This window comes from Mesocricetus auratus, unplaced genomic scaffold, assembly GCF_017639785.1.
Source record: "Mesocricetus auratus isolate SY011 unplaced genomic scaffold, BCM_Maur_2.0 Super-Scaffold_100676, whole genome shotgun sequence".
Lineage (NCBI taxonomy): Eukaryota > Metazoa > Chordata > Mammalia > Rodentia > Cricetidae > Mesocricetus > Mesocricetus auratus.
In genome coordinates, this window is record NW_024429266.1 from 36,836,993 (window position 1) to 36,856,900 (window position 19,908).

At 43.7% G+C, this 19,908-nt stretch overlaps 1 protein-coding gene across 7 annotated transcripts in view; it reads left to right on the top strand.

The window, feature by feature from the left end:
• The window catches only part of Cacna1e (calcium voltage-gated channel subunit alpha1 E), a 450,477-nt gene that overhangs the window by 387,920 nt on the left and 42,649 nt on the right, over positions 1-19,908 (top strand). For all 7 annotated transcript variants that reach the window (XM_040737130.1, XM_040737129.1, XM_040737133.1 and 4 more), the window contains 7 exons: positions 357-516; positions 1,651-1,780; positions 2,455-2,514; positions 3,236-3,342; positions 12,563-12,574; positions 14,514-14,610; positions 19,593-19,753. In XM_040737130.1, coding sequence (XP_040593064.1) covers positions 357-516; positions 1,651-1,780; positions 2,455-2,514; positions 3,236-3,342; positions 12,563-12,574; positions 14,514-14,610; positions 19,593-19,753 — 727 coding nt within the window. The remainder of the gene's footprint in view (positions 1-356; positions 517-1,650; positions 1,781-2,454; positions 2,515-3,235; positions 3,343-12,562; positions 12,575-14,513; positions 14,611-19,592; positions 19,754-19,908) is intronic.

The following is a 19,908-nucleotide window of genomic DNA, read 5'->3' on the forward strand; positions in this document are numbered from 1 at the left end:
TCAGTGGGTGAGCTCAAAAGTATGTGGAGCTTAGATATAATTTCTAAATTGTGCCAGCTCTGTAACTGCAATAGCTGTGGTGTACCTTAAACTACAAAAGTTCAGCCATAGAAGGAAAAATGTGGTTATTGTTTCTGTGGCACAGAAGGATGTAGTATTTAACATATGGAGAAGGGTAGGGGTAAGAGGAGGAGAAGGGCTTGCTGTAGTGTGGGAGAAATCCCATGATACTGTCAGGGTACCTTCCCAGGGTCTTCCTAGGCATCCTCTCCTAGTTTTTCTGTGCTGTTCCCAGCTCAAACCAGAAACCATATGTGTCAGCATGTTTCTGAAGATTTAAACCTTTCTGCTTGCAGTTAGCAACAAGACTGATGGAGAAGCCAGTCCCTTGAAGGAGGCAGAGACCAAAGAAGAGGAAGAAGAGGTGGAGAAGAAGAAGCAGAAGAAGGAGAAGCGAGAGACTGGCAAAGCCATGGTGCCCCACAGCTCTATGTTCATCTTCAGCACCACTAACCCGTGAGCCCTGCTCCTGTTGCACTCAACTTGGATACAAGGACAGCTAGCCAGTATTTGAGCCAGCCTGGAGTGATGGAGAAGGGGGGAGCCCTGCCATCTTCCTGATCCCTCCTGGCAAAGGATAGCTAGATATGGAAATATTTGGGGCCCAATAAGTGAGGTGGGACATTTAGTTGAACATCCTCTTATCTCTGTGCCCAGAGTCTCCAGGGTAACTGAAGACAGAATGCAGGAGAAATGTCATGGGAGAAGACTGTCACCTACCCTTTGATCAGTAGTAGTCAGGATAGGGAGAATGAAGGAAATTTCCTTGAGGATGTCACCATACATTCTGGAAAAAGACAGATGATGGGCACTAAAGATGGTCAGGCATCTACTGGAGTTTAGTACCACGGTTCTACATATGGAGTTTTGAAAAGGGCTTCTTTTCCCAGAGTGCAGATAGCAGCATGGAGAAGGAATGTCAAAGAAGAGTCTAAAATGTTAGCTTCAAGAGATAGGGGTTTAGGAAAGAGTCTGTGCCTTATGTCCTGGGACTGGCATATGGATCAGCTTTTGAGAAAGGAAGACATGAAGACCTTCAGTGGCCTTGTGGGAAATGTTGAGGCAGGCCTGTGGGATGGGTGGAAGTTGGATTCAGTTACCAGGTCATCCAAAGGTATAGCATAGAATACAGGTGTTTCCATCAGCATAGTCAGGAATTCATGAAAACATCAGGATTTTTAGAATCAAGATCAGTTTTTGTGTTTCTTGGTTCTTTAGAATTTCCTAGGCAGGTCCTAGTTTCCTTGCTCAAGGGAGAAGACACTGAGATGCAACAGTGGGTACCACAAGCAGCTGGAGGTTGTGTAGTCTCATGTGACTGTTCCTCATGGCTCACTCATGTGTGCTGATAATGACCTTGGCTTGCGTGACATAGCCTCTAACCAATCTGATTACTATTCTCCACTGGGAACTGAAATCAAGGAATGGTGCTTGAGAAATTAAATTGTTGTCCCTGGTGACTTCCTTAGGCAAAGGCCTGGCTATCTGGAAGAGGCCAGTGTAAGCTTACAGGAAGTAAGAGGGACAGACATGGGAACGATGCAGGGCAAGCCCAATGGGGTGAACACAGCAGGATTCTCTCACCCACAGGATCCGCAGGGCCTGCCACTACATTGTGAATCTACGCTATTTTGAGATGTGCATCCTCCTGGTGATTGCGGCCAGCAGCATTGCCCTGGCAGCCGAGGACCCTGTCCTGACCAATTCGGAGCGCAACAAAGTGGGTGCCCAAGGGCAGTTTGTGAACTTTCTTGATGTCCTGGGGTCTACTTCATCCCAGGCCCTCCCCTCCAACAGCAGAGGTGAATCAAGATAAGGTAGCAGAGAGGTTTGGGGGGATAAGGAGGATGGAGCAGTTGCCTGTGACTATTCCTCAAAGATAAGTACGAGCCCTTTCCAGAGAAGCCCTCACACCCACAACCATACCACTGCTTCTAGGCTGCAGCAGCAGGGAGCCTTGACACTCAGAGCTAGCCAGGCTTCTGAGCAGGCTCTGCTGCTATTGGAGGGCCTGGATGAAGGATCTAACATAGAGCCATAGGGTGATGTGTGTGAATGCAAGGGGATTGCAGCTCAACCACAGGGCATTGAATCATCTCCTGGGTACCACATAGAGGCTGAGAGTTGTATGGGGGCAGTTCAGACCCCAGAAATCATGACTGAAAAAAGGAATATCCTTGGACTATGTGGCTCAAGCAGGTTTACAAGTCCCTTCTTCCTTATGCTCATTTCTCAGCTCTGCTATAGGCAGTATGAAAAATTCCTCACTGTGTTCTGAGATAGGAATTTATGGGAGACAGGGTTGCCATGCAGAAAGGTACAGGTCAGTGGGAAGGTATGCATAGAGCTTGCGGCCTTACATGGTCCTTTCTGTCTCGCTTGTGTGTCTTACAGGTCCTGAGATATTTCGACTATGTTTTCACAGGCGTGTTTACCTTTGAGATGGTTATAAAGGTAAAGGCTTTCAGAGAAAAATCTGGGCGTGGATTTCAGTTAGATCACTTGTCTGTTTTAGGGCCCCCCATGATGTCATCCCCAAGTCCATGGCCTTAGAAGAGCCTTTGCAGAGCCCTCTCAGGCCTCAGTGGTTGTGATTAAATAATATAGATCTCTTCTCATTGCCTGAACAGGAGGCACAGGTAGTAGTTAGACACACAGCTTGAGTGTTGTGTATTTCTGCACAATGCACTTCTGATCTTATACCGGGTATGTGCCCAGTCAGTGGGTTAGGGAGATGATAATCTTTCCAGATTCCATCTAGCTCCAATCTCGCCCTCTCCCCTCTAGACACCTGACATCACATCAGGACTATCTCATTCTGAATTTTAACCATCTGGGGTTTTTATCCATCCATGCATATGTGGCAGTATTTGGAGCTCTGGACACTGAGGAGATAAGAATATTCTGTAATGGCAGAAAAGTATAATCCAATTGTATGTGACTATAGGAAGAAGGCTGCATCGTCACTGTAAAATGGAGAATTTGTGTGACTATGGGAAGAGTCTTCAGTCCTCACCTACCCAGAATGCTTGCTGCATACCCTCCTTGCTCCTCAGGCCCAGGGTGGGCTTAGCTAAGGAGACAGTAGCAGTAGAGCTCTTGCCATCTGGAAGCAAAGTCACATGTAGGTGTTACTTATGCCATTGGGCTCATCTATTCAAACCCTGTCCTGCAGATGATAGACCAAGGCTTGATCCTGCAGGATGGATCCTACTTCCGAGATCTCTGGAACATCCTGGACTTTGTGGTAGTGGTTGGTGCGTTGGTAGCCTTTGCTCTGGCGTAAGTAGATTCTTTAATGTTCTATCCCCTTGACTTTTCTCTTCCTGGAGGCCTGGTTGACTTGAGCCTATATCCAGAGCTCATCTAGAAAGTGAACACTCTGAGTGGTGCCTGACAGCAACACACTGGGAGCCTGCTTGCCAATGGTTCTCAGTAGATTTCCCTGAGGTCTTACAGCTCCAGTTCATATGTCCTAAGTGAAGAAGCAAGACTGAGGAGCATGAGTAGGAAGAAGGAATAAGCCAGGGCATCATGGAAGAATGATGCAGAGGCAAAGCAGAATGGAGGAATCTCAGGATCCTTGGCATGGAGGAGTCTCAGAATCCTTGGCATGGGGAAGGTCATTGCCCATGAGCAGTGGTAACAGAGAGCTAGTCCAGGGATATAAAAAATATATGGATACATGTGAGCTCAAAAAAGAATGATTTTCTAAATCTTCCTTGAGTATATACTTAAGAAACTATGCTATGTAGGAAACCAGCTCATAATGATGATAATTGGGGAAATTTATTTATCTAGCATATTGATCTAGCTCTAGTAGGTTTTCAAACTGTATTTCCTATGGAGTCTAGGCATGGAAGAGGCCTCTGTTAGCTCTCTGGAACATGTTTGAGAAAGACAGATGTTGCCAGAGATATTTTTAAAACTAACCAGGCAGGGGGAATGACCCATCAGGATGGATATCAGGTATCTGGGATTAAAACAGGTTCCCTTTCTTCTGGGAGGCATGCGGGATTCCTCAAAGCCAGCCTTCCAGCCTTTTTGAACCTTGTCTTCTAAGTAATACTGGATATGCTTTCCTTCTTATGGGGATGAGGAAGCATCTGGGTGCTGCTTTCATTGAGAGCAGCCACCTGGGGAAAGGGAAAGAAGTTTCCATTGGTTTGCCTTTCCCATATCCAAGGTGTTTGATAGAGATCATCCTCTATTCAACTTCTGCCAAGCACTACCAGCTTCCATCCCTGATCCTCAATGGCAGTTAAACAGTTAGGGCAAGAACTAATGTGTCAGGGGCAAGGGGACTTTGTACTGAGGTGAGAGTTCCCAGCTGTGTTAAGTCTAAGATCTTCCAGAACCTCGAAGTCTACTGTGTCCATTGCTTCAGGAGCTACAAGAGGCCCTGCAACAGAGCCAGAGAATGGTTGTGATGCTGAGACAGGATGGTAGCAAGGTAATTCAGTGTGTCTTGTCCCCATGTGTATAGGCATCACCACCACCATCCCATTAGAGCTAGGTAGGGTCACCTTTGCCCTCACAGAATGAAAGCTTCCTATAAATGTGGCTGAACTGTTCCCAAAGAGATTTCACAAAAGCACGGTATCTCCCCACATATTCAAACCCTGTGTGGGTTCTTATGGCAACATACAAAGAAAGGCAACCCATCTCTACCAAAGGAACTCTCAGCTCATCTTCCTCATTGATACAATTCATTAAGGTCTGCCCTTGCCTAGAAAGCCCACCTTGTTTGTTGTTTGTTAGAGACAAATATATAACCATTAGGATGTTAAAAGGTCCAGTTCTCTTTTCATTCTAACAATTCATTACTGATTGTTTCTCTCCCACTTGGTGATCAGTTGCACACTCTATCTTTGAGTGGTGGATAGGGAGACAAGCATAGGAGACAGAACTCACTAGACCCTGAAGAACAGAATTCACAGGTGGCAGGACAGAAGAGAAAAGGTGACATTTGTGGGACCAGGTTGAGCCTAGTTTGAATGCCAGCCCTTCTCCTTCCCAGTTTCATGTCCTTGACCAATTGTAGCAAAATATCAATTATCCTAACCTCCATTTCTAACCTCTAAAATGGAGACAAAATGGGATTTGCAGAGTACTTAACACTGGGGCTGTCCATGTGAAAAATCAGTAAATGTTAATTCACTGCTTTATTTTTGTTTCCTCGGGGTGACAAATGTATTAGGAATAAACTATGTGTTGGTGTGCAATTTACACATCTAGCTCAATATGGGTGAAGGATGGTCCAAGACTCAGCTGCTTCCTACCCAACTACCTCTTCCCCACTAACTGTGAGCCTGTGCTCCTAACAACCTACTGGTTGGTGTTGGAGGATGATAGGAGATAGCCTTTGGAGGAAGCCTATGCATCCTGTTCTGTGCCCAGTGTCTTTTCCTTGGACTTCCTTGATACTCTAGGATTGGCATCTGTCTCATTCTCTTTTGTATTCTTTGAAACATGGCAGTGGTGGCCTTGGTGCTGGTGGCAAGGGAAGCCTCAACAATCCCAGAGCTGACAATGCTCTTGTCAAGTATACTTTATGGAACTCCATAAAGCCCCTGGCTCCAGGGCCCACGTTTATGGAATAGAGTCAAACCTGTGATCTATTATTGGCTTTTAGTGATCATATCTTGAACCTTCACTTCATTTTTCTCTAAAATGTAGATGGTCCTTGTTCATCCTTTGTAGTGAGATATACACCCCCCCACCTGTAATGCTGACCACACCCACTTGGGCATGGTCACAGGTGGGACTGTGACAGAGAAGGTAGGATTAGGTCGGAGGTTGGGACACAAACTCACTCTCTTGGTTCCAGTTGGTTGTGGAGAGCAGCCTGCGAATCCTTAGAGAGGGGACTTGCAGCAATCATCCGTTCTTTGCCTAAGTGCCTTCTCCTCAATAAAATTATATTAATCTATACTGAGCCTAGCAGTGAATCTCAATCCACGCATCTACAATTCCTTCTTCATTATTCTTTTTTGTTGTCATCCTACTTAGTTTGCCATGCTTGTTCCCTCTCTGGTTTCTCTGCCTGTAGCATGAACTCCCATTCTCTCCTTTGGCTGTTACTATGTTTGCTAAGGTCCTGTTAACACGTTTTGATGCTCACATGCCTATGTTTCTTATCTCTGCACTTGTCTTTTTCTTGTTATGGACACTGGAGAATTCAGCCCTTTTGTCACAAATGACAGGATTCCCAAGAGTCCTATCTGCCAGCAACCTGTGGCAGAGAGTGGGAATGGCATCACCAAGCCCATAGTCTCCATGGTCAGGGGATCCAGCCAACAGGAAGCCAAATTTGGGTTTGTTTGGAGGCTTTTCAAGTGTCTGTCTCCTTATTATAATATTCATCCTGGTATCCCATAGGTTTGCCTCAGTGAATGTCCACAACTCACATAACTTTTTCCCATCCCAGTTTCTGTCCCTCCCCCTTGAAATTGAACCCTGCCCTGATGAGGCTTCTGCAAAGGTTGTTGCTTTGTTGGTTTGAGTAACTGAAGGCAGTTGCCACGGTAGCATCATTATCTGGTTCTCCAGAAACCAGAAGTGACTTGCTATCCCTTCCACCACACCCAGACAAAAGAACCCATCCCAATTTGCCACAACATGTCTGGTATAAAGGGATGGCCTCCTGCTTAATTCTGAGAATGCTGCAGTGTCCAGTGTCCCTCTGCTGCAGAGATCTGAACCTCCCGTTTTCGTGTTCTCAATAAACATGTATGCTATGCATGTAATAGCTGGGGAAACCTCTATTCTCTGAAAGTATATCAGACTAAGGGAGCCTTTTTAATGTAATCCTGGTGTTCTACTTGGGAACTTGGTTGACTTTTAATGAAGAGGTAAGAGGGGGTTTGTGCTATCAGTGTGGTCATATATAGGTTTAAAAACATCCCATAGGAACATTTCTGTTTATTTCCAGTCCATCTTTACATTATTGGGTGTTTATGAGAACACCTAGGGCTCCTTCCTAGGCTTATATCTCCTAGGGAAGTATGTTGTGGATGGTGTACTTTGGCAGGATTGAGAACAGCTCTCCCTGAAGCCCTCATCACAACACCTCATTTTTTTTGGAAATAGACATTTTGTCAACTATAAAGACCCCAGACTGTGCCTTTTCATCTTTGGGGTTTCAAGAAAAGTCTGGTGAGTGACTAGGTCTGTGAAACCTTTTGTCCTTTACATTTCTTTCTAGAAAGAGCACAGTTGTCTTCTCTTGCATGATCATCATTTTCTCCTGCCAGCCTCAGCCTCCATAGTTGATTGCTCTCCTATCTCCTCTTTGGCCTCAGGTGTGGGAAAGCAGAGATGGTAACAGCCTTGCCCTTTGGGGTATCTGAACATCAGAAACAACCCCCACTTCAAGGCTACCCCCAGACCCAGATGTGTAGTGGGGAATCAGAGGACTGCAAACTAGGTTATGTCTTGAGCCTTAAACCTGCACTCTGAAGCATGGTGTTCACCCTTCCACCTCCACTATGTACAATGTGTTACTTGATTAGCTGAACTTACATGAGTAGATGAACTCCTGTGTGCATTCTCAATAGCAAACATGCAGCTAATGCTGCTTGTTGGTCTAAACCTTTAATAGAAAAGCACTAATAGTTCAGCTTCCACCTTCCCTACCTCCTGTGCCAGTCAGAGTCAGGCGAGCTCCCTAGTGACTATGCCAGCACTTTCCATAGCTGTACGGTGTTGTAGTGGGGCATGAGGTGAGGTCAGGACTCCATGGCACATGAGGGGATCTGGCTCCATTTGTCCTTTCATTATTTAGTCCTTGGCCAGAAGCAAAAACATGAGTCAGCCGGACTCTGGATGCCAGAAGGAACCAGACTGCCCACATTAGCTTTTATTACACTCTTTTCATTGAAGTGTGTCACTTTCCTGACACTTGACACTCTGCCCTGGTAGCTAAGATGCACACGATCTCTCAAATGCACTGAGAATAAGCCCCAGCAGGCTGAGCTGGTTGTGAGTTCATTGAGTGAAACCCATAGACACAGGCAATCTGAAATTTGGAAGAGCCCATGGAGCCAGAGCATCTGTTCCTCTGGGATGGTTATTCTGGGGTATTTGTGTCTCTGACAGACAGGAAGCACACATCATAAGGAAGGAATGGCTGTTTGGAACTGAAATGCATGTGCTCATTTACCCAGAAGGGTGTAGAAATAAAGAAAAAAAAAACCTTTCACCCAAACCCAGCTATCTACCCCCCATTTTTCACTGACTCCTGGGTCTAAAGTAGTCCTTCACATATAAAGCTATGCCTGTGGGGCCTCTTTCTTGACTGCCCTTACTCTTTTAGAACTAAAAAGAAGAGTTTCTCAAAGGAAGTTATTACTATACTTTGTCTTGAAGGGGTAAAAGTGGACCTATTTACTACTGAGCCAGATACAGCAACTACTTCTCTTTGGAAGAAAATAAAGCTTTACAATTGCGTTTAACCACCAGGTAGCCCATTAACTGTGAATTTAGAACTCTTGCTGCAAAGGAATTGGAAATGTCCAGCAGTGAACAGATAGGATGTTGACCCTCAAGAATCCAGCCTCTCGAGGCACTTCATCTAACTTTGTGTCTAGGTCAGGACACTAAAGGTGATCAGTTCCTGTCGATGCTTTGGAGTTCCCATTGCTTTATTCCATCCTGCTGGTCTTCAGGAGGGACTTGGAGATACAGAGTAGAAGATACATGGGGGAAGGTTCCCATTCTACATGTTCTTGTCATCAAGGCCCAGCATGTGTCATATAGCACATGTGACATTGATGCTGCTGAGGAGCAATCCATAGGATGTTCAGTTTCAGACGTCCTGTGAATATGAAGGCCCAAGTCTTTCTGTTCCTCCATAGCACAGACTTGGAAGAGGATTGGGCCCCATCCTGTGGACACAGAAATAGGCTAAATGAAATAGTCCAATCAAGGAACACAGCTCTATCCAGTTGCTGGACCAACCAGACCCATATGCAAAAAGCCCTCTGTATAGAAAGTGAGACTTCATGGCCACAGGAAGAGCCTGGTATTGTGAGATTGGTGGAAACTCATCATAGTAGCCATCACATTGAAAAGTAGGTTGTAGAGCTCTCAGGATAGAAGATTGTATAATGAGACCCAGGAAGTGTCTGCCTAGATTGTGTGACCTGCTAACCACCTGCTCAGTCTGTACTCACGGGTCACAACCTTACAGTACAAATTAGTCTGCAGCTGAGAGGAAGCACTGAATAACCTTCAGTCAGCAAGACCTCCCTAAAAAGATCCCAGTTGAAGGGTCATTGGCTATGTTTAGAACACAAGGACTAAAAAGAAATACAAACCAGGTCACTCCTCTTCTGCAGTTTAAATAACAAAACGGTTAGCACACAGATGCTTTGCTGCCTCCTCCTGTTTCTTGGTGCTTGGACAAAAATACCTTCCAGTTGGAGTATAGTGATGTGTATTGAAAAGGAGCACATTTCAAATGGCTGTCATAGTATGTATTAGAGGTTGATTTAGGTCAGCATTCAAGAAGGAAAGGATTATGTACCAAATACTACCAAATACTTAGCACAGAGCGAGTTTTGTTGTCACAGAACAAAGATGGATAATAAATGCTAGGTGTTATTGCCTACCAATTAATGGTCCTGACATGTTGGCAGAATAATCAAGTTCCTTCTAGCTTGGACCCCTCCTCCTGTCTTGAAGTCTTGTAAGCCTAGCTCTTCCCATAAGAAATTCCCCCACAGCTTGGCTATTGCCTCACCATCACATGGAAGAGAACAAAAGCCATAATACTTAAAGAAGGAAGGACTCTTCAGAACCTGGGGTCCTTGTTCTAACTCATTTTTAGCAGAAATCAGATGGTAGAAAGCCCAACCTAGGAAGAAAAGGGACCCAGAGAGCAAGGTGACAGCAAAGGCCTGGTGATTGCATGTGATACATCTGAAAGGTAACTTGGGCTGATGAGGCATGAGGAAACTGGGCTTTTGCCATACTTCTGGTGAGTAAATCAGAAAATAAATGGTAAAACTGGTGTCCCCACTGAGTCCCAATTAAAGTGAGACCAGTGCATCCTAACATATGAAATTATCTTAGAGTCTAGTTTAAACCCATTAAATTTCACTAATTAGTTGGGTAGTGAAAAAACTCATTATACACTTAAAAACAAAGATTAACAGTATTATCAAGTGATTATTTGCATATTTTGTGAAAAGCATGTGAATTGTTTGCAAAACAATGTAGCTCAAAGCTCTAGAAGATCATGCCTTCTTAGATTGGAGAATCATCTCCTATGCAATCTTGGCTTTCACAACATATTTGAGGGGGTAAGTGCTTTGACATTGTTTGGGCATAAATTATGATATATTTTAGTTAGTAATGGTGAAATTGTTGCAGTTTTACCGACTCTGTTGCTTTATTATTCAATCCTCTTATTTCAAATTACCGTTTTCAGATCAGTATTGACCCTGTGCTAGCAACACATAGGGTGCAAGTACATTCTTCTCAGCATCAAATCAAAACCATGTTTTTTTTCTGGTGCTATGGATTGCCCTTGGGCCCTCACATGTGCTACAAAATTATAGCTTTTTAGTAGTTCCTCTACAGGAAGACACCTGCTTAAAAGAGTGTAAAATAATTAATAGCCAATCTTTCACTTGATGCCCATGTCTGGCTGTTATATTTGCTCAGGTCTTGGTAGTCAGAATGAGCCAAACAGCCCCAGCAGTGTGTCAGACTTACCTGTTACTATTAGAATGTACCAGTATTTGTAATGTGTCGTCTTCCCACCAGCTACCTGGGCCCCACAGCTGTCTCAGCCCCCAAATAACACACAAAACCCTATATCAATTATGAAGCTGTTGGCTGTTTGCTTGGTTTCCTATTGGCTAAATATGACTTAATTATTAACCCATAACTATTCATCTGAGTATTTCCACGTGGTCTTCTCTTACCAGAGAAAGGGTTCAGACCTCTTACTCCTCTGGTGTCCTGCATTGTGACTGACTGTCCCTCTGTTTCCCAGAATCCTCCTCGACTCCTAAGTCCCATCTCTCTTGCTTCGCTATTGGCCAACAGTGCTTTATTTAATAAACCAATAAGACAACATATACACAGAAGGACTTCCCCCATCATCTGTTCCCTGTTTTTGACACATTGGGGTATATACACAGTGATTAGAAATTTCCTTTGTTCCATACCATGTTTTACTAGGATTCTGGAGAGAAATTGCTTGATGAGAACAATGCAAATTTTGTGTTTTATCAATGTGAAAGGAGCAAAAAATGTTGGTTCTCCTTGCATAAGGTAGCCTCTCAGAACCTGGTCAGGTGCTATTGGCCTGTGAGGCAGAAGGCTGCATTAAACAGAAAGTAAAAATCAGGGGAGCTGTGACCCTAGACCACCTGCCTATGGGCCCATCTGCTACCCTGTTCTCCCATCTTAGGATATTATCAGGAAAATGCAACCTAAATAAAAGAGATCTGTGTTGCTATCTTGGTGAATTGTCAAACCACGGGATCCCATCTCTCTTTAGCAAATTTCCAGTATCATTTTCATTTGTGTCCTTGTTGGATTGAGGTCTGTCTTCCCTACAAGACTACCTAATCTTGCAAGTGATTAGCCTGGTCATTTGTTCCAGCACCTGGAACAGGGCCTGAGAGGATTGAGGACTACATAGATGTACACATGTGGAGAGATGAAAAGATGTATGGCTCACCTGTGAGTTACACCTAGGACATTTCTGTGCTCTGACCATCCAGAAGTTACCATATTAAGGATTTCAGGTTATAAGCCTCCAATTTAGTTGCCAGATCACTTGACTTTGGGAAGGTGGTAAGGACATTTGTCTTACACTAGAACAGGGGTGATTTTTCTTCTAAGAATTGTACAGTAAACAGTTCACAATAGAAGCTCCTCATTAAATGTCTCAAAAAGCAGCTTTTCTCTAAAACATTGACAGATGAAAGTCCTCTTCCTCACCTGAGTGAGGTTTAGTGATGTTCCCTGAGCTGTGGAAAGACACCTGAGTAACCCCGGTTTGAATGTAGTTATATATACCTCTTCAAGTGAAGCTACCCAATGCCACTGTCACTTGAAATGCCTTTTCCAAGAGTTCCTTACTTAAGGCAGATCTAACATTACTGGAAGTGGAGTTTGTCATAAGACTCCTAAGGAAGTGAAGATGAAAGCTCACACTTAGAAAACATGGTTAAACCCCACCCCCTGGAACACAGTACAGGCCCAGGTACCTTTGAGTTAGAGGCAGGCCTGCTAATGTTTTCAAAGGACTTTTGCCATGTGGGTGGCAAGGGGCTAGTGGAGCATAGAGTAGGCCGTCCTTCCTTTCACAAATCCATGGATTTGGCAAGTGCCAAGGCTGTGGGCGGGATCCCCTGGTCCTCTGCTTCCCCAACATGGCATTACCCTAAGAACATCTCTCCTCCCTGAGGTTCCTTGACTTTCTTCTCTCTCTCTATCCCTCCCCCTTCCTGTTACTGCTTCCTGGCTGGATCCACCATAGGAACGCTTTGGGGTAACTATGTTTGTTTGTTTTATAAGTAGAAGGTTTGGGGGACTAGGTGGGAGGAGGGAGAAACTGTAATTGGAGAAGGCACTAATTCAAAGAAAAATGAGTAGTGAGTTTATGTGAATGGTGTGTCTCCACTGAGGGCCAAAAGCTTAAAACTGAGCAGTTCACATGCCTTCTTGGGAAGTGATCATGCCTGTTGATCTAGGTTGTATTTGGCCTACATGATGTTTCTCTTACATATTGTAAGTAGATGTGTTTAAAAAGTAAAAGAATTTATTAAATATCCTGAAGCTCTTTCATGTGAAAGTCCATATTAATATAGCACATGTGGATTACCTTTCAAAATGACAAGTACGTCATCACCTATGACAACTATGAAAGCTTAGAATTAATACTGGTTTAAAGTCAGCCTGAAGGATTAGATTCATTGACTTCATGGCTTTTGTAAAAGATAGATTGTGGTTTCCATATCTAAAGCTAGGCATAGCAGGGAAAATTGCATACAGAATCAGGTGTTCCCCATCTGATGATCTGGGTCCCTTCTCCAGTGATTGTTAATATAATATTAGTCTGGGCCAGCATAAAAAATGAACCAAGCCTGTTCTCACTATTTAGAACCTTATTTCCCAGCATGTATGTGCTTTGTTTTTATTTATTTTTTATAAATTGTAGTTATTTGATTTGAATGCAAAACTCTCAGGGAATGAGCAGGAAAGAAAGAGAAATACAAGTTGGTTTATACATTTAATTCCTAGAAATAAAAGAGAAACACATGGTTTTTATTAAGAGAAAACATCCCTAAGAGGCTGAATAGGGAGGGTCATTACCCATAGGACCAGGATAAAAGTGGGTATGGCCTACAACTTGGTCTGCTCCAACTGAGTAGTGCTCAGAGGCCTGTTCTATGTGAAGAGCTTCTGAAATCGAAAAAGACTACAGGAAAGGCCAGCCATAGATGATTGGAGTGTGGGCCAAGGCCCTGGCAAGATGCCTGCACACATGCTTTCTCTGATGTGGCAGACTAGTACAGCAAGAGTGTTGGGTTTCTCACGGGTCCTTGCTGTGTTCTTCCTACACTGATAAATCATGAGAAGTAACACACCTAGACTTCTGGGTCAAGATCCCCAGTAAAACACGCTCTCAACTGTTCCCAAGTCAACAAATACCTTGAAAACCTGCTATGTAAAAATATTGAACTAGGCACCATGCGGATTCACAGTAGGTCTCTGGTTATGATATCTAGTTGACACTGTTCCATTTTTATTTACCATTATGGCATTAGATAGCACTAAACTGGCTATCAAAGACATAAAACAATTAGTAATGTATGTTCATGGAAGCCTATGGGTGCCTGTGTGCTCTTTTGTATGTACACAGATGTTCCCTCTCTTTCATGTGTTCACATCCAGGTAAACTCGATGGAAATTGAAAATACCTTAAATAGAAAATGGATTTGTTACATTTATGGATATCTTATCAGCTTAATAACATATTATTTATACAACATGACATCAATCTTTTACCTTCATGATTTTATGGGTGACTAAGGACCACTGACTGCTCAGTCTTGCAAGAGAGTTTCTCTCTGTATAGTATTAGCCTATGGGGGAATATGCTGAATTTGATGTAGTTTCTGTTGAATGCAATTCACTTTTACACCATCTGAAGTTGTGAAACCATAAGTTGAACTGTTGTGAGCACATGGATGTGAATATGGGCATACACATATGGATGTGTGGATATACACACTACAGAGTGTTTGAGACTACTCCTAAAGCACATTTATAGATTGTCCTTGAAGGATTCTACACCAGCCTATTTTCTGGCCTCTTGTCTACTTCTCTGATCTCTGCTTTTACTCTGTTATTACTAATGCAGTAGTGTGGCTGCCACTTCTGTTTCTTCTCTTTCCAAATGATTCCCTGGGGGCCTCTCTCTACAGAACCAATAAGGGACGGGACATCAAGACTATCAAGTCTCTGAGGGTACTCCGAGTTCTGCGACCACTGAAAACCATCAAGCGTTTGCCCAAGCTGAAGGTAATGTTTTCAGAATTTGTTCCCATCCAATATCTTTCTTCCATTTTCTCCCTTTAGCTACAGCTGGCTAGCCTTTGCATAATCCATTCTTAGAATATCCATTTTTCTTTCTTGGGGATTGAGATTCTTTACATCTATTGAAGTCAAGGTCTTCTAACATCCCAAGAAACTTGCAGGTGAGATCTTCCTTCTTCAGCCCAGACCTATGTAGTACTACATTCCCTGGGATAGCCTTTCATTCAGGAAGAAAACTATATGACTTTGTCTTGGAACAACATATGTCATTAAATTAGAAGACACAGAAGCCCTCTGTATTTATGGAGTATGTGCTAAGGTGGGCTGGGTAATCTGGGATATTGTCTTAGTTAGGGTTTTTATTGCTGTGAAGAGACACCACAACCACAGCAACTCTTATAAAGAAAACATGTAATTGGGGTGGCTTGCTTACAGTTCAGAAATCTAGTCCATTATCATCATGACAGGGAACAAGGTGGAGTGCAAGCAGACATGGTGCTAGAGCTGAGAGTGCTACATCTTGCAGGCTACAGGAAGTAGACTGAAAGTCACACTGGGGGAAGCTTGAGCAAAAGAGACCTCAAAGCCCCCCTATAATGACACACTTCCTCCAACAAGGCCACAACAAGTGCCACTCCCTTTGGGAGCCATTTTTCAAACCACCATATTCCACTCTGTGGCCCCCAAAGGCTTATAGCTATATCATAATATAAAACAACAACAACAAAAAATGTTCAGTCCAATGTCAAAAGTCCCCATAGACCTTAACAGTCTCAATCTCAAACTTGTTTCAAAGTCCAAAGTCTCTTCTGAGATGCATGACAACCTCTTAACTGTGATTCCCCCAGTAAAAATCAAAATAAAAAACCAGATCATATACTTCCAACATATAATGGCATAGGATTTAAATTACCATTCCAAAACATAGGAAAGGGAGGATGGGGAGGAAATATGGACCAAAGCAAGACTGAAAACCAACTGAGCAAATGCCAAATTTTGCATCTCTGTCTGATGTAAAAGTGCTCTTCAGATCTCCAACTCTGCTTAGCTTTGTTGACTGCAATAAGCCTTTCTTTCTCTTGGGCTGGTTCCACTCCCTGTTAGCAGCTTTCTTTGGCAGGTATCCCATGACTCTGGCATCTCTGACATCTTGGATTCTCCAAGGCAATCCAGGATTCAAGTTAACAGCTTCACACAATAGCCTCTGTACTAGGCCTCCATTCAGGGACACCAGTGACACATGCCTGGCATCAGTGGCTTTTCTTTAAGTGCAGAGGCAAATTTCATAACCTGTTTCTTCTACCCTTAACTCTAAAGCCAGAAACACATGGCCGAAGCTGCCAAACTCTGCTTCTTACTAGGGCTGGAACATGCCCCCTCATACAATTACATATTTGTCCCCTTTCTGTCCTTCACTGTCTAAGATTGGATGTCCTGAAACTTACTCTGTAGACCAGCCTGGCCTCAAACTCAGAGATCTGCCAACCTCTGCCTTTCTAGTCCTTGGATTAAAGGTGTGCCTCCCCACACCCTGCTCTATGTTTTTCTTTAGTTCCTGAGGTCACCACTCCCTATAGTCCATTTCTTAATCTGTTTATCTCTGTGAACATAGAATTTAGCTCCATTCCACTTCCTGCTGCTCCTTTTCTCCTCAAAATTTACATTTTGAAATTTATACTTCTCAGCTTGCTCCTTTTCACTATAGATCTTTATTAGAGGCCACTAAAAACCACATTACAGAGATCTCATCTGCCAATGGAATTTAATCCAAAATTTACTTGAACCTCAGTCAAACTCCTCAGTCAAGGGTAGCCACTTTCTTCACCAAAATATCACAAGAATGATCTCTGGGCAACATAATAACTTCTTCTCCTCTGAAATTTCTTGAGTGAGCACCAACAGTTCAAATAATTCTTCGCACCTCTGTCTTCCATGCTCCTACTAGTATGGCCCATTAAGCAATGCTTAAAGCATTACACTGCTTTCCTAACCCAAAGTACCAGAGTCCTCCAAACAAACACATGGTCCAGTCTATCATGGCAATACCCCAGTCACTAGGACCAGTTTTTCTTAGTATTTTTATTGCTGTGAAGAGACATCAGGGGTACAGCAACTCTTATAAAGAAAACATTTAATTGAGGTGGTGTGTTTACAATTTCAAAGGTTCAGTCCATTATCATCATTACAGGGAACACAGTGAAATGCAGGCAGACATAGTGCTGGACCTGAGAGTGCTATGTCATGTAAGCTACAGGAAATATACTGAAAGTCATACTGAGGGAAACCTGAGCAAAAGAGACGTCAAAGCCCATCCCCACAGTGACACTTCCTTCAACAAGACCACACCTCATAAAAGTGCCACTCCCATTGGGGGCAATTTTCTTCACTAATGATTTTAGAAAAGTATCATCTTGCCCAATAGCTCAGTTTTTGAGGTAAAAATAGGTAACTTAAGGACACATAGTCTATTTATGGCAGAAGCAGAAGAGAAATGAGGAAGTGTGCTACCCTGGATAAGTCCTTCCATGGTCTGGACGAAAATTGGTATTTTATCTACACAATCCCCTCACCGTCTTGTCCAGTACCCTTCCTACTTCTCAGAGCTTTCTGTCCATTCAAGCTTGGCACCCTAACTGAGCTCAGCCTTCTCCTCTTTCCTATCCATGTATTATGGTTAATAGAATCTGAAGCTTATGGGAGAAAAGCCCCTCCCTTTCCTGAATTCCTGAGAACCATCAGCTCCTAGTCCAGGCCACACAGCCAGTAGAACAAGCCTTGACACCAGCACCCACCTCCATCCTTCTGAGACACACTAGGATGCTTCTTGGGAAGCAGATTTCATTGTCCACTCACAGCATCCCAGAACCTAGCACAGGCCTTCTCAAAGAGTGGTCAGAGGCCACCCATGCCTGAACCACTGAAAAGCTTCCTAAAATAGACACACTCTCCACATCAGCACAACAGGGCCAGACTGTCTGGGGTAAGAACTGTAGCTTCTAAACCTGGTCAGTATGTGACTCTGAGACAATAGTGTAGGAATTGGTCATCATGGAAAAGAACCTGCATGAGTGTCAAATGAGTGTCAAGTCTAACTCAAGAATTTTGGAGGTATGTGACCCAGATCAGGTTACTTATTGTTAGAATTTCTTTCACCCAGAAAATGGAGATCTGTGTAACATGCAATGCAGTATAGACAAAAGAGCTGACTTGAGTGGTCCCTAGCCAAAAAATCCCAACCGTTTCTCTAGTATGTCTGGGCCTGCTCTTCCATGCCTAACATAGAAGGCATAGCTATGAGCTTGTTTCACCTGCTTGTCCCAATTCCCATTCTTTTCCAGATTCTCCTAATTGATAATGCATGTCACCTGCCCCAACCACAACCCTCCATGTCTCAGACTGTATCTGATGCTATCCTATGATCTGTGTAGAGAAAGCAGAAAAGAATACTGAGGGGAGGGGAAGGGAAATGTAGAGAAGGGATGGGAAGGCGGTAGGTATTTTCTGAAAGGCCTCAGACTAGCTGTGACATGGTTTTGTCTTAGGTTCAGCACACATTGTATGGAATCCAAGGGGGCAATTCATTGTTCAAAAGAAGTGGCTCCCTGATTTTTTTTCCTCCCTGGCTCAGGACTTTCTACTGTGTCAACTCTTCCTGGCCATCCTCCCTCCAGTCAGCTACTGGCTTAGGCCTATCAATCATCACCCCTGTATGTCCCATACCCAGGTTGTCTGGGGCTCCAAATGTGAACTGCAGTACAAGCTCCAGGGAGAGCGGAGGAACATGCAGCAGCTTGATGAGATTAGCCCATGCCTCAAGAGTGTGGCCTCGCTGGTGGTGGTGGCACACACCTTTAATCCCAACACTCAGGAAGCAGAGGCAGGCATATCTCTATGAATTCCAGGCCAGCCTGGTCTACAAAGTGAGTTCTAGAACAGCCAATTTTACCCAGAAAAACCCTTTCTCAAAAAAAATTTATAATGTGGTCTCAGCCTTCATTGTCTTTATGAAGTTGGGGAGTGGTTCCACTCTTTGCAGTGTGATAACTTGAGAAAGCTGTGGGTGGCTCTGATCTGTTCACAAGACTGCATGCCACTCATATGCCCTTCAGTGTCACACCAATGGCTCCAGCCTTACTTCACCCAGTGCTGTGAAGAAGCAACCGCACAGATGCAGCACCCTGTGAGGCCAGACTCTCCAGTGAGCTAAATCAGAGAACCTAGAAAATTACCTCAAAATGGCTTGAAATGTCATGGAACTACTTGTGTCTCAGGGCTTAGAAGGGAGGTCTCTGGAGACCCTCTGTTTTTGTGTTGGAACAGAAATGGCTGTTGCTGCCCTCACAGCCTCATCTCTACCACAGACAGACCTCAGCCCTTCCTGAAGTTGTGTTGGCCTTCCTCCTGAGTGCAGCCAGCTTTCAACTAGAGGGCGGCAGCACGAAATGATAGTCAGATACAAATATCCGAACTTAATGATAAAATATTGAAATGGACAAAGACAACAGCTCGTGACTGCCCCTTGATCCACTTAGAAAGGGTAAAGAGAAGATGGTGCAGAATCACTATGGAAGTAAATCTGTGAATGTCACCAAAAGGTCAAGGTCAACAACAAGTTGTTCAGTGGGTATAATGGTTTAGTGATCTTCAAGACTCCATATAGCATTACATTTCTGGGTTTCACACTGAGCATCTACTGAAACACCCTCCATTACTTTTATCATCTTGTTTAACTTTCATGCTTTACACTTACTTTAAGATTCAAAGATGTCTGCTTCCCAGGCCAGGTCCTTGTCACCATGACCAACTAGGAAGCCAGCTTCTAATCCCATGGGTATCACTGGTTGGTGGGTGAGAGCTTCTGTGACAGTGTCTCTGTCTATTGGGTGGTGGCATGACCCTACCTAAGCTCTGGACATAGGAGTATTTTATCACAGGAATGACACAAGAGCCTTCGCTGTTGTTCACAGGCTGTGTTTGACTGCGTAGTGACCTCCTTGAAGAACGTCTTCAACATACTCATTGTCTACAAGCTCTTCATGTTTATCTTTGCTGTCATCGCTGTTCAGCTATTCAAGGGAAAGTTCTTTTACTGCACAGACAGTTCGAAGGACACAGAGAAGGAGTGCATGTAAGAGCTTGCTATCATACACTTCTCACTGTTTACGAAGTGTGTCCTGGCAAATCCCTCTCCAACTCCCACAGTTTACTAGGTCTCCTTTCTCTCTTGACTCCATTCCCGTTTCCATAGAATTATAAACCAGGAAAAATTATAAATCAAATAGA